We start from the raw sequence: 26480 nt of genomic DNA, 5'->3' as shown, positions 1-26480 counted from the left end.
TGATCAGTATCTATCGTATAATGTAGGGTCGGTGCCTGCGGCGGAATCTCTCTGGCAGGCTGAGGAAATATGAATTTTGTGATGAGTTATGTCCCCTATCGTAGACCCCAACGGCTCCATGTGCATGCTATAAGTACATGTATGTTCCCTCCTGCTCCAGTTTTGAAGACGCAAATATATGTGTGTCCACCGTCAACATGTCCTCTTTCAGATCCGCCATGAATGGGTCAGATATTCCATTCCTAAGTATGAAAGGCCACCGACTTTATATGGTTCACTTTCCACATTTTACAGATTCAGGCGAGTAGGCCCGAATTCTGTCATCAAGCCTTTTCCTGCCTTCTGCTTCTGAAAGCTCCAGTCTGAGCCCGCATCTGTGACCATGAACTTTGTCTTACTCCCTGCGCGGCTAACGGTGCCTGATCCAGCCTGTCGCCTGCCAAAAACTGTATTTCACCTTCGAGATTATCTCCTTCGCTCCTCATCCGATGCATTCCTGTCTAGTAGTTTAGGTAAACATTCTTCCAGCTCCCGTGCAAAGGGCCAGGCCTCGCTGCCCTCATGCCAATAATTCATAGCCCCGTTACCATGGAATATTCCTACTCCCTCGCATCTAGTGTAGACACTTAGACGCTTGTACACGCACTAACAGTCAGTATAGTCAGTATAGAATAAGATTCTATCCTAAAAGACCTCTCTTTTTGGATAACACAGTTCTTTAAACATAGGATATTAGATATGATTCGGGATTAGGTTGACATAACCCCAGACTTCTGTCTCCACATGTAGAGCTAAATGTCAAGTCCCCTTCACCCTCTCGTTACACGTCAATCACACGTCATGCGGCTGCGCGCGCATCTCTGCCAACTATTTCTGCTGACATTGCAGGATTCTCTTATGGATCCACCCACCTATGACATCATGTATGATGACGTTTATTAAATTACGCCCTCTATTAGCTACGTATGCACCTTTTATCAGCTGTTACGCCTCTTGCATCTGTTTTACTGTAATGTATTTTCTATAAAACTGCCTATCTGTCAATAATATATGTTCCTTCCTTCCTGAACTTTCGTGGTGATGGAATAGAAGGCCCACAATTCGAATTGTATTCCTTTGTATAGGAATAAAGCCTTTTTAAACCCTCTAATACCACGGATTCTGCCTCTCATTTTACTGAGTTATTCTTAGATAGACTTTACCGCATAAAAAATAGTACCGGTAACGAAATATTTACCACATAAATTGGCGCCCGAATAGGGACACTTTCTCATCTCACGCGCCGGCGGTGCGTTGCAGGCCCGGTCTCCTGCCACAGCTGAACGGACAACAAAAACGCGTATCTGCAGGATTTCCTGTGTCTCCTTCCGGCCAAGCGGGGACGACTGAGGCTGCGATCAACACCCAGACGAGGCGGTGAGAAGTGCGAAGTATCCCGACCAGAGCCTAGCTGAGAGAGCAAGATCCGAGGTATACAGAGACCCGCCAGGTTCCGAAGTTCCGAGTCCAGTCCGGTCCAGTCCAGTTTCAAGTTCCGTTCCGAGGCCTTCCGTTCCGAGCTACCCGGTGAGTACCATTACCGGGGAGGCATTTTACGTGCACATAGTCTGTGCCGGTCAAGACGGGTTTGGGTACACAAATCCGGTCTGCACTGTTTTAGCAGTGTATCTGTACTGTTTAGCAGTATATATAGTATGTCTTGCATATAAATAAGTATTATCTAGTGTCAGTATAATGTCAGTAACTAGTTTTCTATTAGTTATCATTGTTCGTAAAACTGTTAAGCGTTAAATGTTTTTAAATACGTTCTATATATTGTGGTGTGAATGACTGTTCATTATTGTGTTTTCTTGTATAAAGTGTGTTCTAGAAACAAGATCTAAAAATGCCGCTCTTTTCGAAACTAAGACAGATCAAAACTAGAAAAGGTGTACTCGAAGAAGCTGTTCCCATCCCACCGAGGGACACTCCAGGGTACTTTATGTATCATAAGCATGGCCTAGATGCCGTATTATTTCTTGATTTATGGGTGGACTACACCAAAGAATTACCAGAGAGTCAGAGATGGCCCGCAGCGGGGACCTGGGATGCAGATTGCATCATGAGAGTAGAAGAAGAATTATGGAAAAAGAAAGCCAGACAGTCACAGAAAGATGCCATTGAATTATGGCGTAAAGAATCATATAGACGTACAGAAAAAGCACTCAGACAGGGAGATAAGGGTAAGGAGAATTCAAATAAAGTCCGAGAAAATCTATTACTTGAGGAAGGTACCCGAGTAAAAGCAGAACAAGTAGATAGACAAAGAAACGCCCTTGTGAATGGTATGTATCCACTTCTGGCCGAAGGGTTACCTAAGGCCACTCCGGAAATACCAAAAGACTTGCCACCTCCATTGTTTCCGATAAAAGCACATCCCAAGGGACATCCCAGAACTGCAGAAGATGTTTTCCTTTCCCGCTATTTAGATGACGCAGCTCCCGAGTATGCTAATACCGCACCACATAGACTGCTTGCCGATGATGCTCATCGCCAAGAACATTCGTCTGTACCTCCGCAACAACACGCTTCGACACACATTCCGACAAGCACATCTGTTTCTACAGCTTTTCCCGCAACGACGGTTGCTGTCTCACCCTCAACAAATCCTTTCACGTCCAGCACCCCAGACGGTGCTACAGGAGGTACGACAGACATTTTTTCTACGCCACCCAGAGGAAATAAATTTTCCCTTAGAGAATTAGCACACCAACGTACGCCCAAACTAGCAACTCCCGACATGCTTAAGGAACTTCTAGTAGATTGTAGATATGATCCTGTGCCCGGTAAACGGGACGAAATGCTGCTGTCATCATTACGTATCCGACGAGCTGCAATATATTTAACGAAGTTACCAGGAATGGATACACATTTAGAAAATATATATCACTTTGTCCAGTCAGGGCGAGGTCCTGAAAGTATTAGCAGAGCCATGGAGTACCAGAAAGCGGAGGTACAGGGACAACTGTTACGTTTTCTCATAAACTGTGTAATTAGAAATCAAGACCGGCCTGGGGTAAATCCGGAAGAAATGCAAACACTTGTCACTTGGGGCCGGAATATATCAGAAGGAAGACATGATAAACAGTTATGTATAGTAGCCATGTACCGAAAGATCCGCAAAGAGGTAGAACGAATACACGAAGAAAGATTAGAGGTAGACGCCGCTGATCTAAACAGAGAGGAGGAGGAGCAAGAATCAGAGCAAGTAGACACGATAGCTTATGTAAGTAAAGGAAGACCCCATAATAATACCAGAGGTTTTAACGACCCAATACGTCCAATACGTCCAGAATATAATAGACATCTTCCAAACCCTATGCTAAATACAAAATCCCCTGAACACCTATTCCAAGCCGCTGATAAATTACTCCGAGATCGAAGGGGGTACCACGTGCTCGATTCCATGGACGAACAAGAATTAGCCAGGTCAGCAGTACAATGGGCTGACAGTCCCGGCGAATACAATGATGATGTACTTGCACACACGTTTCTGAATCTAGACCCATATGAACAGCGTTTAGCTAGTATATACATGATTCAACACCTCCTTATATTATATAAAAGCCAACACTCCGATCCAGGACCCTTACCTGACATATTGACAGAACTACTCACCAACATATGGAGAGGGTCAGGTACTGATTTGATTAAGGAAATACTAGAATCCCGAAACCAATATTTAAATTTCGTATGCCCAGAACACGTTCCAGTTCCCATAATGGGAAGAAAAATGTATCACATAGATAGACAGAACCCGTTACGCGAAGTGCACCCGATCAGAGGTGCTGACGATAATTTCACACGTGTGTTTGTGTACACGCCTATAACTAAACTGGAATTATTAGAAATGAAAAAAATAGTACCGGTAACGAAATATTTACCACATAAATTGGCGCCCGAACAGGCGCCAATTCTAGCTTACCTACACATTTATGGGCACAAGGCCCCACTGATGTTGGTTGCATGAACATTACACCATATCGAGTTACACTGAAATCAGGAATAGTACTACCACGAATGCGACAATACAAGTTACCACCAGATGCTGTAGTGGCTTTACTGCAAATCATTGACGAGCTCATTGCACAAGGAGTGGTTGTCGAAACCGACTCCAATGTATGTAATTCTCCGATAATTCCGATTCTTAAAAGAACGGATCCAAAAGCTCCACCAGTATATCGATTAGTTATTGATCTGCGCGAATTAAATAAATGTATTGTACCACAATACCCTGTGGTCCCAGATATCTCTTCATTACTCACAGCTATTGACTCAGAAGCAACGTTTTTCACTGTAATTGATCTCAAGAATGCTTTCTTTAGTGTCCCAATCGATCCGGAAAGTCAATATTTATTCGGTTTTAGTTTAAATGGACGAAGTTTTAAATTCACACGCGCACCTCAAGGATTTACAGAAAGCCCCAGCATCTATAGCCAAGCACTGAAACGAGAACTTGACAGTATCCATATGCCAGTTAACACTGCCTTGCTTCAATATGTCGATGATCTGCTGATCACCGCTCGAAGCGAACCTGAATGTGAAAAAGCGTCACTGACGGTTCTGAAATTTCTGGCTGACAAGGGGCACAAGGTGGCCCCTTCTAAGCTGCAATTCTGTGTCCAGCGAGTTGTTTACCTTGGGCACTCGCTGTCCAAGGAGGGAAGGCAGCTTACATCCGACCGCATACAGTTAATTGCTAACATGCCACCACCCAAGACACAAAAGGAGGTGCGGGCTTTTATAGGCCTCACTTCATACTGTAGGCAGTGGATCCCTCAATATGCATTTCTAGCAAAACCACTCATCCAGTTGACAACACAGGAGGCAGCCACATCGACTGTCCTCCCTTGGACTCCAGAACATACACACGCCTTTGAAAGCTTAAAGAAAGCTTTATGCCAAGCACCTGTCCTAGCAACACCATGTTACGGTAAACAGTTTACACTCTTTGTTACAGAACGCGAAGGTACTGCTTTGTCAGTACTCACCCAGGAACAAGCAGGATCACACAAACCATGTGCTTATTTCTCTAGTACATTAGATCCAGTAGCTCAGGCACTTCCAGCGTGCCTGAAATCAGTGGCAGCAACAGCTTTAGCAATCAGACAAAGCGATGCCATAGTGTTAGGACACCAACTGACAGTACAAGTACCACACGCAGTAGAGGTTCTCTTGAACCGCACGCAAACACAACACTTGACTATAGCGAGACTTACTGGTTACGAATTAACATTGTTTCAGCCACATATAGAAATCAGACGTTGCAATACGTTAAATCCTGCCACACTGTTACCAGTAGGCGGAACAGATCCATTGGCACATGATTGTGTCGAAGTCATTACTATCACGACGAAACCCAGACAAGACTTGACAGATATCCCTTTGACAGATCCAGACTTAACATTGTACGTAGATGGGTCATGTATGAGAACAAGTACAGGAGAGTTAGTGGCCGCTTACGCAGTCACAACAGACACTGAAGTCATTGAAACAAATTGTATTAACACTTTGTCAGCTCAAGCAGCAGAGCTCACCGCTCTGACACAAGCCTGTATTCAAGCCATAAATAAAAAAGTCAACATATACACAGATTCACGTTATGCATTCGGAGTCGTCCATGACTTCGGCGTACTGTGGCGAGAGAGAGGTTATTTAACTTCTCACGGTGCCCACATCCAACACGGACCCCTCATTCAAGCCCTATTAGACGCGATTCATCTACCTACTGCAATATCGATTATGAAATGCAAAGCCCACACAAAAGTTACCGATATCATTTCTCAGGGTAATGACCTAGCTGACAGAACAGCTAAACAGACTGCTCAAAATCAGACTCACACAACTGACATGACAAAGACAATAGTTCCGACACCAACACATTGCATGATAGTTAAGGATCCCGCCCTTGATGTAATTGATATACAGACACACGCTACATCAGAAGAAATAAAGAAATGGACTGAATTAGGAGGGATCCAAACAGATCAAGGATGGATGACGAAGGAAAAATCTATATGGTTTCTTCCCGACTCAATGGTCCAAGTCATCATTAACACTATACATAGTCCAGCGCACCTAGGAGAAAAAGCTATGCTAGACAGCATTCAACACATTTGGTTCAACAAACATTTACGAGCCGCAGCTAAACAAAAAGTTCGTACCAGTATGATATGTTGTCAGTTTAATCCAGGTAAAAGCATCCCCGTAGAACAGGGTGGATTCCAAACTCCCGATCATGCTTTTGAAGTCCTCCAGATGGATTATATCCAGATGGAACGATGTCGAGGATTCAAATATGTTCTCGTAGTTGTCTGTGCTCTTTCCCGTTGGACAGAAGCATACCCGGTTTCAGATTACACTGCCCCGACTACTGCCAAACAGTTAGTTCGAGAATTCTTCCCACGGTACGGTTTACCACGTGTTGTCTACTCAGATAACGGCCAGCCGTTCTCATCCGAACTAATGAAACACGTTTCCCTTCTATTAGGATACCAATGGAAATTTCACTGTGTCCGACATCCCGAGGCAGCAGGACTCGTAGAACGCCATAATCAAACTCTGAAAATTAGATTGTCCAAAATATGTAGAGAAAAAGGAGTCGATTGGATAGTAGCCTTACCAGTTGCGCTCTTTTACATGAGAATGGTAGCACATTCTCAAACAGGGCTATCCCCGTATGAGGTGATCTTCGGTAGACCACCAAATATGTGGGGGACGCCTATACCTCGCAAAATCACTGACGTTGACTGTAATATGCTGACAGATTACCTGGCTTCCTTGATGTCTGCACTACAATCTTGTCGTTCACAGGTATCCGCAGCTTTTCCCGACAATACTGAGGTGAAGCCCCATGACGTGGTTCCTGGTGACCTGGTGCTGGTCAGGAACTTTGACCGGAAGACCCAACTGGATCCTAGGTGGAAGTCACCGAAGTTAGTTTTACTCACCACAAGGACAGCCGTGAAAATCGAAGGAAGAAAAGGGTGGTTGCACTCGAGTCATATCAAGAAATTTTATGGACTACCACCCAGTATAGAGACTCAACCCTGTATTCCCTCACAGACAGACTCAAAGCTCCCCTTGGTTGAGCAATCGAACTCAGAACTATATAAACTAAAATTGAGGTCCAGTAAGTCAGACAATTTGATTGTTTAAGTCCTCTCCAAGGTGAATCGGTTGAATTTGTTTCTGACATGTATCCTCTGGACCGGAATAGAGAAAGAAATAATCACATGCTGCTCAAGAAGCAAGCGTATTGTAAATCATTTCGTAGTCATTGTACAGTAACATTATTAATTTTGTTTTTTCTAAGTCTTTTGATCATCATTGTCAGCATCCTATTGCACATGTTTTACCCTATTCCTAAGCATGCTTATAATATAACTGCAGAACATTCTTTTAGTGAATTACCTCCACATGAATTGTCTTATAGATTTGCGCTGCGCAATAACACTTTCATTAGTATGTTACATCATTCCCATCAAACCAGCAATGCCACAAATTGTTGGATATGTGGCCAACTCCCTCCCTATCAGAACTATAAGGGAGTTTTGCCCCTCTTTCCCTATCCGTTTACACACCATGGCTCCTGTGGAGCATGGTTTAGTTTGATTAATTCCCTAGATTCAAATTCCGCAGTTTATCAAGACAACTGGGTATGGGGCAACCTGAACTTAGTTTTGCTTAAAGTCTGCTACCCTAACAAGGAGGGACTTCCCAAAAGAACAGGAACTGATCTAGAAAATGAAGTATATGGATTAGGTAATTTTACACTTAACCTTATGATCCTGAACGTTGAATCTGAAGCTACACCAATCTTGCCCGCCATGTCAGTATTCCCAGTAAAAGGGGAATTATGTATCAGAAAGAATGGTTCCATACACATGGGCCATAGTAAATGCACCACTGTAATAAAATTCAGTGATCAAGGCAAGTCTACATTTAGAGCTTCTCGTCATTCCTACTTTATATGTGGCCAGACCGCATATATACGTCTACCTTTAGATTGGGATGGTACCTGTTACATAGCATTCCTTCTACCACCTGTTTTCCTAGCTCCTCCTGATTATCATAGAAATACCCATTTAGTACACAATAGACAGCAGAGAGATCTCCCAATTGTCGATTACACTGAAACAGCATGGGAGAAATACACAGATTTCAATAAAGGTTTCTTTCCCTATATAGGTACAGTCACTAATAGTAAGCTGATACGTAGATTAACCAGAACCCTTGAAGCCGTAGTGAACGAAACTATTTCCGCCTTAGGCAATTTAACAGAAGAGCAGTCTGCTATGCGGATTGTTGTGCTCCAAAATCGTCTTGTCCTTGACGTCATCCTGGCCGATAGGGGCGGAGCTTGTAGGGTCATCGGATCAAGTTGCTGCGTTTTCATCCCAGAAAATTCGCCGTCAGTATATAAAGCCATAACTCGCCTTCATAAGATTGTAAGCCAGATACACCAGAGTCCAGGCACCTGGACTTGGTCCGGTTGGTTCTGGGGCGTGTTGTCAGCCTGGGGATGGAGAACCCTGTCCTTCCTAGGTATTGGCTTTCTCATACTATTCAGTTGCTGCTTATGTCTACAATGTGGGCCAGCGATTTGTGGTCTGTGTGCCACCTCGTGTATCCCACATCCAAGTATTCGTTCGAGATCCCGGAAGAAGAAAGAAGAACAAATGATGCTATATGAACAGATCGATGGATTGATGAAGATCGATATCTCCTAAGGGTCCGAAGGGGACAAGGAGGGAATGAGGAAATATGAATTTTGTGATCAGTTATGTCCCCTATCGTAGACCCCAACGGCTCCATGTGCATGCTATAAGTACATGTATGTTCCCTCCTGCTCCAGTTTTGAAGACGCAAATATATGTGTGTCCACCGTCAACATGTCCTCTTTCAGATCCGCCATGAATGGGTCAGATATTCCATTCCTAAGTATGAAAGGCCACCGACTTTATATGGTTCACTTTCCACATTTTACAGATTCAGGCGAGTAGGCCCGAATTCTGTCATCAAGCCTTTTCCTGCCTTCTGCTTCTGAAAGCTCCAGTCTGAGCCCGCATCTGTGACCATGAACTTTGTCTTACTCCCTGCGCGGCTAACGGTGCCTGATCCAGCCTGTCGCCTGCCAAAAACTGTATTTCACCTTCGAGATTATCTCCTTCGCTCCTCATCCGATGCATTCCTGTCTAGTAGTTTAGGTAAACATTCTTCCAGCTCCCGTGCAAAGGGCCAGGCCTCGCTGCCCTCATGCCAATAATTCATAGCCCCGTTACCATGGAATATTCCTACTCCCTCGCATCTAGTGTAGACACTTAGACGCTTGTACACGCACTAACAGTCAGTATAGTCAGTATAGAATAAGATTCTATCCTAAAAGACCTCTCTTTTTGGATAACACAGTTCTTTAAACATAGGATATTAGATATGATTCGGGATTAGGTTGACATAACCCCAGACTTCTGTCTCCACATGTAGAGCTAAATGTCAAGTCCCCTTCACCCTCTCGTTACACGTCAATCACACGTCATGCGGCTGCGCGCGCATCTCTGCCAACTATTTCTGCTGACATTGCAGGATTCTCTTATGGATCCACCCACCTATGACATCATGTATGATGACGTTTATTAAATTACGCCCTCTATTAGCTACGTATGCACCTTTTATCAGCTGTTACGCCTCTTGCATCTGTTTTACTGTAATGTATTTTCTATAAAACTGCCTATCTGTCAATAATATATGTTCCTTCCTTCCTGAACTTTCGTGGTGATGGAATATAAGGCCCACAATTCGAATTGTATTCCTTTGTATAGGAATAAAGCCTTTTTAAACCCTCTAATACCACGGATTCTGCCTCTCATTTTACTGAGTTATTCTTAGATAGACTTTACCGCATAAAAAATAGTACCGGTAACAAAATATTTACCACAAGGCAATGAAGCCCACTCTTCGCGGGGTGGACATCTCCTTCTGTGCCGCGGCCTGCGGGTCCATAGAGAGTCTCTTATTCAGGCTGAAGCTACAATTTTGGATCTGGAGAAGCGTAGCAGGGATGAATGGGGGTGGCTGGTCTGCCGCCAACTGTTGCTTGCGCAACAAAGCTACTCATCCCTCTTGCTAGACGAAGCCCGCCAGGCTTGGTTGGCAACCCGGAGTAGGATATACCAGTGGGGGAGACAAGTCGAGTAAGCTATTACATAGATTGTGTCAAGGAGCGTCGGGCTCCCTGGTTCTCCCGGGTATTATCGGACCTGATGGGTCACCATTATTGGACCTGTCGGCCATAGCAGAGAGTTTTGCGGCGTATTATGCGGACGATATACTCCTAGGGAATGTCTGCCAGCAGAAGCGATAGGCTGTTTTCTAGACGATCTCTCGCCTAGAGCCCCGTCGGACGAGGTCAGTGCGGAGTTGGACCGTCCACTCAGAGGATGAACTGGATTCCTCCCTCCGGGAGTTGCACCCTGGGAGGGCCCTAGGTCCCAATGGTTTCCCGAATGAATTTTTTAAACAGTATTTCCTACAACTTGGCCCTCACTATCGCAACATTGTAGAGGAAGCCAGGGAGCATTGTCGTCTGCCCAGTAATTGGCGGCATGCAGAGGTGGTGGTCTTTCATAAACCCGGTAGACCTCCCGAACACCAGGCGTCTTATCGTCCTATCTCCCTCCTTAACGCCGAGGCCAAGGTCCTGGCCAAGGCATTGGCTAACCGTATCCGGCCCCATATCTCTTCCCTAGTTCATCTGGACCAAGCCGGGTTTATGCCCCAGCGGGCGACCCGCCATAATATTCACAGAGCGCACACCGCTATCGCAGCAGTCGGGGGCCTAGGGGTGCGCGTGGCGCTATTGCTCGCAGACATGGATCGTGCTTTCGACTCATTGAGTTGGGTGTATTTATTTGCACTACTGCGCAGATTGAATTTAGGGCCTCACTTCTTGTCTTATTTAACCCTACTCTATACTGACATAACGGCGTCTGTACGCGTGGCAGGTTCTGTCTCGTCGGTTTTTACTATTGGTCGAGGCACCAGGCAAGGGTGCCCATTATCTCCATATCTGTTCGCCTTAGCTATGGAGCCCCTGGCCCCTGCCTGGGTGCGCATTGATGCGCAATTGGCCGGTCTCAAATGGACCGATGGGCTGTCGGATCGCATAGCCCTATATGCCGACGACGTGTTGTTTTTTCTTACTAATTTGGACAGGGCTGGACCGCGGCTGCTGAGCATCATGCAGGTGTTTGGTGAGACCTCTGGCCTCTATATGAATGAGCGAAAGTCCACCCTTTGGGTCTTGGGCGGAGGGGGCAATCTTGGTACCTGGGCCTCCACGGTGCGGGTGGTGCACTGGGGAATGAAATATCTTGGTGTGTTCCTCTCCGATATCAAGATCTTAAAGTCCACCTAGTGCTTAGCATTGGCTGGCTTTATTGTCCGTCTCATTTGCTTGTTTCTTATTCGATGGCTTGCCTTGTCCATCTTGTGTAGTCCCTCCCTGGAGCATGTCCTCTTTAATGCTCACTTTTAGGGAATTTCTGGTTTCCTTTTTTTTCTCTTCAGCATGCCACGAGAGTGCATGTGTTTTCCAGCTTTCTCCCTTGTGTGCTTCTCCCCTCGCTCTATAGTGATTTCTCATCCATCGGCTTTTCCCCCAACCATGCTTCTTTCTTGTTTCTTTTTGTTTAAGCACTCCACGTGTACATGAGTTTTCCACCTGTCTCATTTGTGTGATTCTGTCCTCCTCCTGCTCAGTGCTGTTCTCTCACTTATGTGTACTTCTCTCTCTCCCACCCTGTTTTGTGTTGTTCTCGAGCCTTTGTGCTTCTTTAGTGTTTTCTCTCTTGTGCTTCTACTCCACCCTCTTCTTCCCACACTCGCTCCTCCATTACCTCCCACCCAGTCGTAATTTTTTTTATTTACCGATTCAAGCACCGCTGGCCATCTTGGATCAGTAAATAAAAATAAATGAAACAAGTTGCGCCTGCTTCGTTTCGCTGGTGTGTGCGTGCCTTCTGACACGTGTGTGCCAGTGGAATGAGGCAACTACCATAGTCTTTTTTTTTTTTTTACAATGTTGCACAGCCTATCGAACTTTTAGAGCACCGCCAATCACTGCCAATCAGTTGGGAAAGCCAGTAGGTCCCAAAGGAGAGATCGTCTGGCTTTGCCAATGCTTGTTTATTTTGTTATTGTTTATGCGTGTTGTAAAAAATATTTTGAATGGGGATATGGACATCAAATCGCATCCTTTTTAGTGTAGGAAATGTACATCCATCCTACAAAATGTCATCACATGTCAAGATATCTGCTTAGAACCACAGAATCACGTCCTGCTCTGTTTATTTAGATGGGGTGAAACATTGGATTTATGTCAGAGGGATTTAGGTTTTTATTTGCCTGCATCCATACTATGGTAGATACATCTGTATCTTGAGAAAAAAATTAACCAATACAAAGAATCAAAATACGGATTATGGTTACAGTTTCAAGTTATTTTGTAAAAAAAAAAATAATATTAATAGAAGTATTTAAGAAACTAGTACGTTTTAGGAGAGGTTACCATTTTGCTTTTTAACCAGTTATTTTCGATTGGATGATTGTTTCAACGGTGATTCCATTGAAATGGTTTGCAATGTAATATTTGGAACCTGGTGGAATTTGAGTAAACTCTCCACAGATTAAATGACATAGATCAAGCTAATTCTAAACTTATTTTATGTCTCTTTCAGGCTTCCCAAGTTATTTGATGCTTTCTGGGCCTGTGGTGTGTGGAGATTGACTACATGTGGATCTCCAACGTCCCTCCGGTGGAGGAAGTCTTTACTTTCATGCAGGGACATGGCGCGTCATTTGTCTGATAGCTGCAGCCAGGCTTCAAAACCTGAGACATCTTTAACCATAAGAAACACAGCCCACTCCTTGGACAGAAACATCTCAGCAAGGAGGCCGGGGGTGCAGTTTGGAGGATATGTTCAACTGGGATTGGTGAAGCGTGAGTGCAGACTTAATAGAGCATTTTCTCAGTTGCCATCCTCAAATGACCCAGTAAAGACAGGTGGGCATCTAAAGCTGGGTATGCGGCTTCTGGCCACCGGAGTGCTGGGTGGCGGAGTTCTGGTATTGTGGCTTGTCTTGCGTGCAGAGAAGCAGCGAAAAAAGAAGATGGAGCGTATTGAGCATCTGAAAAAGCTATCTGTCGGACAGGGGGACTTCTCTTTGGTGGACCACACAGGACACCCCAGGACTAAGAAGGACTTCTTGGGGCAGTGGGTACTGCTCTATTTTGGATTCACTCATTGTCCAGACATTTGTCCAGATGAGCTGGAAAAATTGTCCTCTGTCGTCAATCTTTTGGACCAGGACAGTACACTTCCCCAGGTTCTGCCAGTCTTTGTGACTGTTGATCCCGAGAGAGACAATGTTGATGCAATGGCCAAGTATGTGAAAGAATTTCACCCACGCCTCCTAGGGCTAACGGGCACCAGTGAGAAAGTGAAGGAGGCTGGGAAGGCATATAGAGTATATTACAGTCCGGGCCCCAAGGATGAGGACAACGACTACATAGTGGACCACACTGTCATTATTTACTTGCTGAATCCAGATGGGCTTTTCACAGATTACTACAACCGCAGCAAGAAAGATGTTGACATGGTCAAGAGCATCAAAACACACATGCAAACCTACACCTCTCTATTTAGCTAGCAGGTGCGCAATAAGGATTACAGACTGTCGCACGGACATGTGATATTTTGGCACCAATTACCTTTAGCTCCAACACTTAATTAAAATATGTATTTTTTGGATAAAGTGGCTATCAAGTGTTTTTCTCTGTACATTGGACCTTACGGGTCTTCTCCATTGCATGTACAATGCACTCTGTTGATCAGTTTGATGGCCTCATCATAAGTCACACAAAGGACATCTCTGATGCTGCATTATCGCATATGTGGTGTCACAGTGTTGTATTTGTGTTATGTTATAATATTTGCAAAGCGCGGAAAATACCTCAGAAGGTGTCTGGGTGCTAAAAAGACAGAGCATTAGACAAGACCAGACATTACAGGCTAAGAACTACTTGCAGAAAAGCCGGATCCTTAAACACTTTTTCTGTAAGTCAGAAATCTTACGAAGATTGTAAGGAAGTTCATTCCACAATTTAGCTGCTCTTACTGGGGAAGATTTTCTAACTGAGCGAGACCTCTTAACTCTAGGAACAACCACCAGGCAGGCCTCTGAAGATCGTAAACAATGAGAGGGATTGTAATTAATGAATATTTGAGCTAAATATTGTGGCCCTATAAGACTATACTTTCAGGGATCTTTTCTATAGGTCTTAAATATTGTGGCCCTATGTGGTCGACAGCTTTACAAACATGCTTTAAAAGTTACCCTTTTATTGACCAGTAGCCAGTGAAGAGCTTTCAGAGCTCCAGAGGCAGAAGAGTAGAGTGAAAGCCAGAGGACCAGTTTGACGGCTCCATTCTGGACCATTTGTAGCCAACTTAATAGGCTTTTGTCTGTTCCTAATAAAAGGCGACTCAGTGTTTACACTCAGGTGGCCTGAATTACTGCACGATGAACATTCATAGGAAGGTAGGGCAAGATTTTACGTATCAATTTCAGGAGGAAAAGAACAGTTGGACACCATATGTTTCAGTTGTGCCGATAGTGACAAGTCGGGTTTAAAGTAACTCGCCAGATTTTTGACATTCTTGGCTGGGGCAGGTGACGCAAGACGGTGGCCAGAAGTCTAGTGGCATCGAATTATAGTTACTGTCGGTCACGAGTTATAGTTACTGTCACTAGAGTTACTTCTTGATTGTACAGTGATTAGATTTTGACATAAAATAGTGGTAATGGTAGGGCAGAAGGAAAGAGATTCAAAATGTAGGTGAAAACCCACATTTTTGACTGAGCTGCCATCTGGGTGTAATTTTCTATGCATGATGTAAAAGGCACATACATTGTCAGTGGCTTAAATAGCCTCCAGAGTTAAAGTTACTAAGATCCCGGCTATACCTGGTCTTATTCAATATTGCTAGTGTGTATTTAGTTGGCCAGGTTACACTCAAAGGCCTCTAGTTGCCGCTCATTGATACAAGAATGGAATAAACATGTCTCAATTGTGGATTTAAGTGAGGCAGAAAGTGCATTTGTGTTAAGGATTTTCTTGTGGTGTAACCAAATTGCTCGGGTGCTATTGAGGGTGCACCAGTTATGCAGAATAAGAAGAGCAATCCTTGTAGTTGTTATTTTAGATAGAGTCCGTTCCATACAAAATAAACATCAGTCTTCCAGCAAAAAGTGTTTGGTGTGCTTGAATGTATTCTGGCAAAATCTTTAGCTAGTGTAGTATGAAATGCTATCAGCTTGGATGGATTTCAAGATTGTAGTGGGGTTGGTAGCTTACGGGCAAAAGTGATGGATTTATTGTCTGTGATTGCTATTCCACAGGGTTAGGCACATTCATGGAAAAGGAGTAAGCCTTGAAGGACCTCCCAACGATTTCAGAGCGACAGGGGGACAAGTCTAAGAGACTGCCGAGTTCAATCTAGTACTCTACCCGAGTAAAAGGAGAGTAGATTGTGAGAAAACTGCTCTTAGCTATGTTTTCACAGCATTTGTTGTATTCAGACCAGGAAGCCTACCATGTGACGTCTTAGCAGTGATTTGTGCAGGGGTGGAGATCAGAATGAATCAAAATGTCTCACTGGAGGATCATCTTGCCTCTCTAGGGTTGCTGCTTATGTGGGTGCCTTGTTGGTTATGTTTTAAGAGTCATATCATATAATCAGTTAAAGCTCTCTTGAGGCTGGATTGGGCAACAACAAAGAGCTTGTGCAAGACTTTCTCCTGGATCACAGTTCGTTTTGGGTCCAGGAACAATAATGGCAAGGGACACAGGCATTGTTTCTTACTAAACTTATTTATTCTTCTTTCTTAAAATCAAGAAAGAGAGAAGTTACAGAGACTCTCTTTTGCCTGGGACAGTGTTCCATCATTTTCAGGGCTTTTTCAGATTTAAGGAACGCATAGGTGTGAAATGTTAAAAAAATATTTACGTGTTCAAGGAACGGGGGCTTCAGAGATCTACCTATCATGTGGCGACACATTATGGCAGCATTCTCATTAATAGACCCTCTCATTACATTAGTGCTCGCTTTTTATAGGGGTTTCGATTGTAGCAAGAGTCCGATTTTGCCACCAGAGGCCGGGAGTAGGCAAAAGGTTGTGCTTTCAAAGTTAGATAGCCCTGTGCATCTGTACACTCCTAGAATCTAACTTAGGGGTATTCATCAAATGCTCCCTATTATCTTCCGACACTGGAAACGGTTGGAAATATACTTCTGATTAAGAAACAAAACTTTTATCTGGATGGCAAATAGGGAATTTAGCGAAAGTTAATTTTCAATCACTGAGCAGATTTTCTTGTGTCATAATGTTTGCATGTATAATAGCCTCACGTGAAAATGGATTTCAAACGTTTGCTAAGAGTAGGTTTTCCAGACCTGCTTCTGTAAACTCTTGGCAATTTTCAAAAAGTCATAAATCTGCACTAGTGCTAGAATATATACCCACTGGTGCACTTTTGTGACTTTCTTTAAGAATCAGGCCTTTTACTGATTCACAATTAAGAATGTGTTTTTCATTTCAAAAAAGGTTTTTTTTTTTCTAGAGCAAATAAAAAAAAGTGAACTGTGGTGCATCGAATAGATCATTGAATAAGACAGAAGTATGAAACAAAACTATTCCAGCTATAGCAGCAAAATGCATTTAAATTTCAGCTTAAAGTACCGATAATTGTCAACCAGTTTAGTCTATCAAAGGGAGAAATAACGAGATAAAAGACAGCCATGAGGTATAGCTAGCAGTAGCGAGTATAGAGGAGTTTTTTTTATATGTTGGCACGCATCACATACATTTTACTAAATGATGCCTCGGAGAATGGATTTTAAAATTGCACAATAGCTTAGCACAATATTTTTTTCAAGCTGCAGTTTTTTTGTGCAGTTTATTTTGAAAGCAAACCCAATCCAGTATTGCCTTACGCTTATGCATATATATATTCATATACTCGGAGCATTATAAATAGCTTGAAAGTTTTACATTTTGCAGATGTCTACGTGTTTTATACTGAAGCCATTGCCAGTATTTCAAGCTGAGCGCACGTCACTACATTTTTCTTTTTTTTTGAGTTTTATATAGTGCAAACTAGAAAACTAGTCCCGAGACAATGGGTATCAGAACGCTTTACATGAGCACCAGTTTCATTACAGAAAGACGCATTCATTTTTGTTAGGCACGGGGAGATTAAGTGATTTGCCCAGAATCACAGGATGTTGAGCGTCGTTGCCCGAGACTCGAACCCGGTCCCCCAGCTTCAAGGTCGACCGCTCTAGCCGTAAGGCTACATCCTCTCCCCATTTCATTTCCTTAAAGTGCTTGCCCTAATAATTAAATATTTGCATTAATAAATCATATAGACAATTTTGAACCACTTCTACATGTGGATACAACCTTTGCCATAGCGGCAGACATTCCTCCTTCACAGATCCTTACTCTGGTCCTGTAAACTGGCAACCAAAGTATTTGTGCTGCAGGGACTTGGTCCTCGATAAAAACTTGCTGTCTATAACCTACATAAAATGTGTATTTGTAAAGTGCACGCTCACCCAAGGGTATCTTGGCACTGAATAACAGATGTTTATTGTTACCCAATCTAAATGGTAACTTATTTTATCGACCTCTAAAGGATGAAATGCTGAGGATACCTACCAAGATTTGAACCTGTGACCAAGACGTCGAACACAGGCCCCTAGAGTGGGTTTATTAGTCCACTAAGCCACCAACCTGACACAATATGTCTTGGACAATAGGAATTGCGCACCCTTGGATAAATTAAGCTTGGTGTGGTATATCTTTAAACGAAAAGCGTGCATGCCAAAGCTGATCATGATGTGTTAATACCTAGACCTCTGTTTTACCTTTCTTCAGAGCTGCAGAAGTTATGAGGTACACTCTCCACTGAGAGATGGCAGAGTTGTAGCGTTTGACATCTTCACATATTCTAAAGATCATTCCTGGTCTAAAGTCACTGTATGTCTTCTACTCTGTCTTTTAAAGTCTAGTTCACTGATGCCGACTGTGTTGTGTTACCAGTCCCATCGCCTTCCTTCTGTGATCCATCTCCTCAAGTACTGTGCTGCAATGCCCCAATAGTTAATTTGAGCTATGTAAAACCATGATTAAATGAAACCATTTCACATTTTCATAACCATTAACTTTTGTTTTAAATGTAATTCCATATTCAATTTAATAAAGTGGATTACAGTTGTACAGTGTTATTTCCGAAACATTTTGATTAAGTTAACATGTTCAATGTTGTATAAAACACTTAATATAAAATTAGATAATGTACTGTCTTATTTCATTAGACATTATAGTTGAATCATAATGTGCCATGCCATGTGGCCACAACAGTGCATTAAGTTAGTACTTGATATGCCCACCCATATTCCATATTACCACAAAGAGCTACTGTCTGTAGATGAACCGATTTTACTTTTGTTGCCTATTAATTCCCTATCTTGGGTATATCTCTATAGACAATTGATTCTTTTGAAACTATATGTAAACAGGCTATTGAGTGGGCTTTCTCCAGCGAAGCTCATCAGTAAAGGGTTTGACTTGATTCTTCAACTTGGTTGAAGATTTAAGCCATTTACTTAATGATGCAGGGCTCGATTCTTAACTCTTGTTCGATATTAATACTGTGGTAGTCTTTAAACGCTTAGAACTATTTTGTAATGCTTTTTTGACATTTAAGCACACCATCGATTTGTAGCCATCTTTTCTCGTCATTGGTGGCCCAATCAAGATATATCTTGAGCATTAGTTTCCAAAGGAAGAGGCAGTCCATCCCTGGAGGGTAAGATCTATATCACAATTGGGTATCAGTACTTGGGATAACCAGTATTTACAGAGGAAGTAAACATACAAAATATATAGTCTGAATAAAAAACATTTGTTTTTGAGAGAAGCAAATAAGAGAGGTCTGCCCTCTCCAACGTGACCTTTATGTATGCAAGGCAGTTTTAAAGTGAACCAAATTAAATACTATACTTTTAGAAAGAACAGTTAATATATCTTTATTCTACAGATTAACTTCTTACTTCCCCCTTGTACAATATTATATTATGTTTAACAGATATTGTAAACAGTGTCCGTAAGAGGGTGTAGCTCAAAAGGCTGATGTTGTTCCTTGTACAATTTTTCTCTTGCCCGGGGTGGAGGTCACTTTTAAAACTCTCCCTATGGGCTATTTCAGAGTACTCTATACAATTTAACAAGTCACAAAATGTACTCCTATACATTTATATATTTGTAACGGAAGACCTAATTTAACCTCTCTTAACTACCAATTTAGTATTTCTTTTCACCAAGCGCCAAGATCTTGTTAACATTATTTGTAAGGAAATTATGCTCACAATATTGCCGCAGTATATCCAGTCGTAGTAGTCAATTTTGGAGGGTGTGGAATTTGCTGAAAAGGTTGTTTGTACTGTTTTAAGTTATAAGGTGAGGATTTCTCCCCCTTCCATTTGGAAGTATGCCTATTTAGGAACTACTGATTTGGGTGGCTTAAGGTAAAACCAGTAGTAAAGTGGCCACGCAAAAGGCAAGGTGGCAGGACTGGGTGGTTCTGTGCTGAGAATTTGAGTCTTAGAGGGGTTGGCCTGCATCCAAATGTGAATCTCTCAAAATAGGACATAAAATGTCTGCTGAATTTGCTCACCTAAAAGAACTGCGGAGTTCCATCTGTATCAATAAAATGGCTGGTTAGGCCCTAAGATGATCTATTCTGTTCCTCTCGGAGCTTTGAGGCGACCTTATTGTGGTACAACGTGCTATGCAAATGCTGAACAAGTTATTTACCTTCAGTAGTGCTCTTTCGGGTGGATGCTCTAACTGCAGATCCTTGTTGAGAGATAGCGTTGGAGAGTGGGTGGAACCCTCTTCCCCCCCCACTGTGATCAAGACTTAAGCAGATTCCTTTGCTACCGCTGTGAAATGAATAGTGACACTCCCCCCTGCCCTAATGCTCATCCTGGCCTACGGAGGGGGTCCTGGCCCATCGTGTCGCTTGTGAGGCTATCTGACTCCCAAAACCCGTGGAGTACCTGACTTCCATCCTGATTGTGAGGACTGATTGTAGGCAGGCTGTTGGTGACTGCGTCCAGTGGTTGGGTCTCCCCTATTGTGAGGCAGGGGGTGGGAGGGGGGAGTCTGCTATCAGCCATCCCTAGTATTGATCTGAGTAGCTTGTCTGGGGGTTGGGAGCCACACCTGTCTCTTCATTGAGTGGATTCTGGGAGTCCTGCATCATTTTGTCGCTGCTATCAATTTGAGTCTCCCTGCTAATGCTCGACCTCCCCATGCAGATTAAAGTCACTTCATTGCCTAGCTGCTTGTGCTGCTGCGTGTCTTGTAGCAAGCAGGCTGGGTGCTTGTTCAACTGCTCCTGCTGTACCCTCCAACGTAAACCTGGTGAAAGACAGGACCTCTTGTCCCCATTCCTCCCAACCTCGAATCAACCAATATACTACAGGACTTAGATCTGTCACCGGACAATGCTGTGGCCTTCCAGGTTCTGGCGCCGGAGGAAGGTGCTCTGCAGGAGGTGACCCCTTCTTCCCCACCTGATGATGACACGGAGCTGTCCTCCAGTCCTGTGCTTTGACGATGCTACTGGGTGACTTTCATGAGTGTAACCTTTGTAATGGTCATATTGTTACTGAATGCTGACTGTCAGAGATCCTGTATTAAGGAGGGGTCCACCACTCCACTTTTGACTCAGTTATGTTTTCTGGTTTTTGTTGAAGTTTTATGGGCAACAGATAATTCCGTGGTTGAAGTATGGGGTGGGGTGTTGTTGGGGGGAGGGGAGTTTTCGTTTCTTTTGTACAAGAATTTCATTGACTGTTCTTTTCTCACTCTACTTAGTTATTTTGTCACATCACACCAATCCAATGGCAACAGATATTGCACCAGCACATCCCCCTGCTGGACACCCGTGGCCTCCCTGGTGGGGCCCACTTACCCAGCTATACTTTATTCAATTTGCCCTCCTCTTACGGATCTTCACATTCTGTCATGGAACGTTAACAGTCGACTGGATCGTAGAAAGCGTTCCACGGTGTTGCGCTATGCCCACTGTTTTCTCCTCTCCATTCTAATGCTTTAGCAGACGCACTTGATGGGCACTCATTTTCCCTTCCTGCTTTGCCAGGCCTACAATAGGGTCTCTCATGCCATATATGCTAAGGGATCCTGCGGGATGGCGATCTCTTATTGTTTAATACAAAATAAGACTTATCGACTGTAAGTATCTTGCACTTCTGATGGATACTTGTAACTGCAGCAGTACTTTCCAAAAGTGGAGGATCTTGGGAGTGGACTTAGTCCAAAGAGTTCCACAGGACCGAGCAAGTAAAATTCTCCCTCCTCTCAACCCGGCCCCCGACTGTCAAGGCAGTAGTGTTTACTGAAGGTGTGCACATTCGTCCGTGTTGCAGCCTGGCAGATGTTGAGAAATGGCTGGTTACTCACCAGTAATCGTCATTACTCCGAGTCTTCCCGTTCCATTCCTTAACAGTGAGCAGCTTGTCTGCTCCACAGAAACCCTATACCTAGCAGAGGTTTAACACTTCCCCCAATATGGCCCCACCTAGTTGGTGTGCATAAAGTGGAAGTGCGTCATGAAAACATCCTGAGAATACCAAAGTAACCCAGAGAAAAAACCAAACACCAAACAATCACCTGAAAACAAAAACAGGAAAGGGGGGGGGGGGGAGAAGAGGGCTCAGGAATGGAACAGGAAAATCAGGACTTGAAGTAATGAGGATTACCGGTGAGGAACCATACATTACCTCCTCGTCCGTCTTCCCGTCCCATTCCTGAACAGTGAGCCCATACCCACGTGCACGGTGATTGCAATAAAAAAAAAAAACAGGATATGCATCATGACAGGTCCATTTAATAACCAGGAAAGCAGTACAAGTCACAAACCATGTACAGACAAAACATGAGCGCCAAAGGTAGCTGAGGCCGCCATCCCCAACTGAAGACGGTAATGGGAAACAAAGGTTTGGGGAGTGGCCCATGTGGCAACATTATACACTGATCAAACGAGCAGGACGTTTTGTATGACCGTGGTGCCGCGAGCGATTGAGTCACTCTTTAGACTGTCGAGGCAAGTCCACCTTGAGGCCAACCATTAAGCCTTCTCGAAGAGCACATACCTTCATAAAAGATTTATTCGCGTAACGAAAGAATCCACCTTCTACCTCTAATGGTTCCAAGTTGAGTGTATGTTTGCAACACCAGGGGAGCCTTTGAAAGCATTTAGTTGCAGCTATTATTGGTCCTGATGAGAATCCCCACAAGAGGCGGGATTTGAAATGCGTAGACCTTTTTGTCTTAGGCCAATCTATTTCGGAAAATAGAAAACAGAGTGCAATTCTCAGAATTACGATAAACTGATGTTTGTTGATGGCCTTTCTGTTGATTCGTTGAATTTAACTATGATGTTTTCTAAATGTCAATTTGATATATATGTTGTGTAAATAGTGTGTTTGACCAGTGAGTATGTGGTTTATCTGTGGATGATTGTCGGTTTCGAATGAGGTTGTGGTGCAAGTGAATGAAGAATCAAAAAAGAAAAATCTTGAATGTAGGTTGTGTTATTCAAAACAGTATGTTTATTTGAAAATGTCGGTTGCTTTCAGGTTTGTGTAAATAATTTTGATAAAGAATTAATGTAATTTGACAAAAAATTCTCTGGATTAAATCCAACTGAAAAAGGAGTTGACGGTGGTATTGTTTTATTCAATTCACTTCGATCAAGTTTCTGTTGAACAAAGTGCAGCATTGGCACTTTTTTGTTTATTGATGCAACATTATAAATGTCACGCAATGAGGCACCTTTAAACATGGCCCAGGAGGAGGAGACACCCCGGGTGGACCTACCCTGGACAGAAGGGAGAGGACAGTGAGAGGACTCCTAAGCTAAAATAACAGCACACTTCACCCATCGAGTCAAAGTGGACAAGGAAGGACGAAGGCCCTTCCCAGAGAGCCCATATGTAACAAACAAGGAAGCAACCTTCCAAAAAGCACTGGTTCAATCCAGATAGATGCGGAGAGCCTTCAACACATCCAAGAAATGCAGAACCTCCTCCACCGGGGAGGAATGTTCAGGGGAAAAAACAGGAAGGACAATATCCTCCGGACAGTGGAAAGAAGACAAAACCTTGGGCAGAAAAAACTAACTAGGATGCAGAATCATCTTGTCAGAGCAAAATCACAAAAAAGGGAGGGAGGCCATCAAAGCACCAAGCTCACCAACCTGCCGCCCAGAAGAAACGGCCACCAAACAAAGAACCTTAGCCTAAAGGAACTTAGGGCAAACTGAGAGCAACGGCTCAAATGGGGGGCCAGTCAAGGCCTGCAGGACCAGGGGAAGATCCCAGGCCAGGACAGGAGAGTGTGAAACAGGACGCTGTATCAAAAAACTCAGCAAAAGATGAGACGCCAAGGGGCAGACAGAAGTCACAGAGGACCACAATAGGAAAGAATGGCAGCCCTCTGAGCACGGAGAGTGGATACAGTGAGACCCATGTCAAACCCATCACGCAAAAAGTCCAGCAGCAGCACAGGAAGAGGAAGAGACACTTCTCCAGGCACCAGGAGGAAACATTTTCCAATGACGGCCATAAGACTTCCAGGTGGAAGGCCTACGAGATAATTGGATGCTCTGGGCCACCTGGAGAGAACAACCCTGGTCCAACAAACCTAACCTCTCAAGTGCTAAACTCCCAGCCGGAGGCGACGCAGCAAGGTCATGCTCAGAAGAGGAGCACGCAGCGGAGAGGGACACAGGGGAAACTGCCAATGGGGGCACACCGACAAGGCCAGAAGAAGGAGAAACCATGGCCGCAGGGATCATTCCGTTACAACCAGAAGAACCATCGCCTGACCCACCAAATCTTCCGGAGGACTCTGGGGATCAAGGCAAAGGGCGGGAAGGCAAACAGGAGCCCCAGGGACCATGGAACGGAGAAAACATTGATCGCACAGGCCAGCCGAGAAGGAACAAGGCTGCAAAAAATGAGGAAGAAGGGCAGAGTCTTCCGAGACAAAGAGATCCAGCCAAGGAAGGCTGAACCAGGAGATAATCTGATCGAACAGAAGAGGGGACAGACACATTGTCACCAAGGAAGGAAACACCCGGCTCATTGAGTCCGCAGGCCCATTCTCCCTCCCCGAAAGATAGACAGCTGTCAAAGAAAGGAGATTCCGCTCAGCCCATAGACCGATCCTCCTGGAAAGGAGAAACGGAGACCAGCACATACCCCCATCCCAATTCACATAAGCGCGAACAACATGGTTGTCAATCTGAACAGAGAAAGCACGACCCAGAATGAGGGGAGGAAACCTCAGAAGGGCAAACCAAACCGCCCTCAACTCCTTCCAGTTCGATGACTGGAAAGCCTCAAACTAGGACCACCGACCCTGAGCCTTGGAAACCCGCAGACCGCACCCCAACCCACTACACTGGCATCGGTCAAGAACACCACAGCCGGAGGAGGAAGAAGATCGAAACCCTGGGAGAGACCGAGGGAACAACCACCATTGAAGAGCAGCCCGTATCCCTGGAAAACAGGAATAAGGGCATCGTAGTCCTGAGAGGCCGGATCCCAGTGGCCCTGAATGTGAAGTAGGAGGGGATGCAAATGGAGACGGGCCCATGGAAGGAGATGCAGAGTTGAAGCCATCTCCCCTTGACTCCGCAACCAGAGCCGGACAGACACCTGGAACTGAGACAGAACCCACAAAAGATGCCTGAATAAAGTCAATTGTCTCTCCTGGGAAAGGAACACCATCCCCAGATCCATCCGGAAGAGAGCACCCAGGAACTTCAGAGTCTGGGAGGGCTGCAGGAAGGACTTCCTGTGATTGATGAGAAACCCATAGGACTCCAGAAGACAACAGATCTGGTCCACATCCTTCTGTGCCCGAGAGAAAGAAGGAGAAACAATCAATCAATCATCAGTGTAGGGAAAAACTTGCAGTCCCTTGGAATGGAGAATACCCACCAGAGGGACCAAGAGCTTCATAAAAAGCCTTTGTGCCGATGAAAGGCCAAAAGGAAGCACCTGGAACTGAAAGTGCCAGAAGTTGACAGCAAAGCGAAGAAACCGATGATCCGCAGGATGGATGGGCACATGCAGATAGGCGTCCTTCAGGTCCAGGGAGGCAAGGAAGCACCCCGCCAGCACCAGTTGCAGGATAGACAGCAAAGTCACCATTTTTAAATGACGACGAGGACGGTAGAGATGGACCCTCTTCAGATCTAACACAGGGTGCAAGTCAGTCGTATCCTTTTTGGAGACCAGAAAGAGGATGGAAAAACAACCCTGCCCCAGCTCAAGAGGAGGAACCGCCACAATAGCAGCCTTCTCCAAGAGAAGCCATACACCCTCAAGCAAGGCCGCCCGCCTCCGAAGATAACACAGTAGAGGAGTTTCCCGGAAGACCGGAGGGGGAGGACAGGAATACTCAAACCAGTAACCTGAGGACACCATCGGGACCGCCCAGGCATCTGGAAGACTTAACCAGCGATGACAAAAGAAGCGAAGGCGTCCTCCAACCGGAAAAGGCAGATAGTCATTGCTTTGGAGAAGGAGTGGAGGCAGAACCACAGGTTTGGGCCCGGGACTTGGCAGCACCAGGGGCCCCCGGACCACGACCCACTCCCACGAAATGGCTGCGGAGCACCCATGGCGGAAGGAAAGCCAAAAGCACTGCGATAACCAAACCCACGCCCCCGAGAAGGAGGGCGAACAGGAGCCACAAGGTTATGATTTTCAGCCGATTGCTTGACTAAGTCTTCCAGCTGGGGCCCAAACACCTTGGAATCAACAAACGGCAACTTAAGCAGGACCGACTTCTGAGAGAACTCCGCCTTCCAAGACCTCATCCAGATATGACGACGAGCAGCAATGTAAGCCCCAGAAGCAGCCGCGGCGGCACACAAATTATCAAAGGAAATGTCTGAGAGATAGCGCACCTGCAGTTCCATGAGAGCCAAGCGAGAGGAGGCATCCTCCCCCCCCCTCCTGTAACAGAAGAGAGGGGACCTGGAAATCCTTCAACAGGGACCGGACCATATAGTTGGAGTAGGTCGCAGCCCGGACAGCAAAGTTGGAAGCAGCGCCCCTTCCACCAGCTTATCAACAGCGTCAAAAGGAAGGGCATCATCTGACAGAACCAAGCCCTGCGTGGAAAGGCCAGCCATCAAATTATCAACCTTGACTGACAGAGAATTCAGCAGAAAACCCCTTCAACGGAGGACGCTTACTTAAATAGCG

General features: G+C 44.6%; 1 protein-coding gene across 3 annotated transcripts in view; it reads left to right on the top strand.

Annotated features, from left to right (window-relative positions):
- The window catches only part of SCO2 (synthesis of cytochrome C oxidase 2), a 61079-nt gene extending 42623 nt beyond the window's left edge, over nucleotides 1–18456 (top strand). For all 3 annotated transcript variants that reach the window (XM_085653754.1, XM_085653755.1, XM_085653756.1), the window contains one exon: nucleotides 12777–18456. In XM_085653754.1, the coding sequence (XP_085509880.1) occupies nucleotides 12777–13749 (973 nt within the window). In that variant the 3' untranslated portion in view covers nucleotides 13750–18456. The remainder of the gene's footprint in view (nucleotides 1–12776) is intronic.
- The last annotated feature ends 8024 nt before the right edge of the window (nucleotides 18457–26480 follow it).

Source organism: Triturus cristatus, chromosome 4_1, assembly GCF_964204655.1.
Source record: "Triturus cristatus chromosome 4_1, aTriCri1.1, whole genome shotgun sequence".
NCBI lineage: Eukaryota > Metazoa > Chordata > Amphibia > Caudata > Salamandridae > Triturus > Triturus cristatus.
Note: the sequence above shows the minus strand (reverse complement) of the source record. Positions and strands in the feature narration are given on the sequence as shown.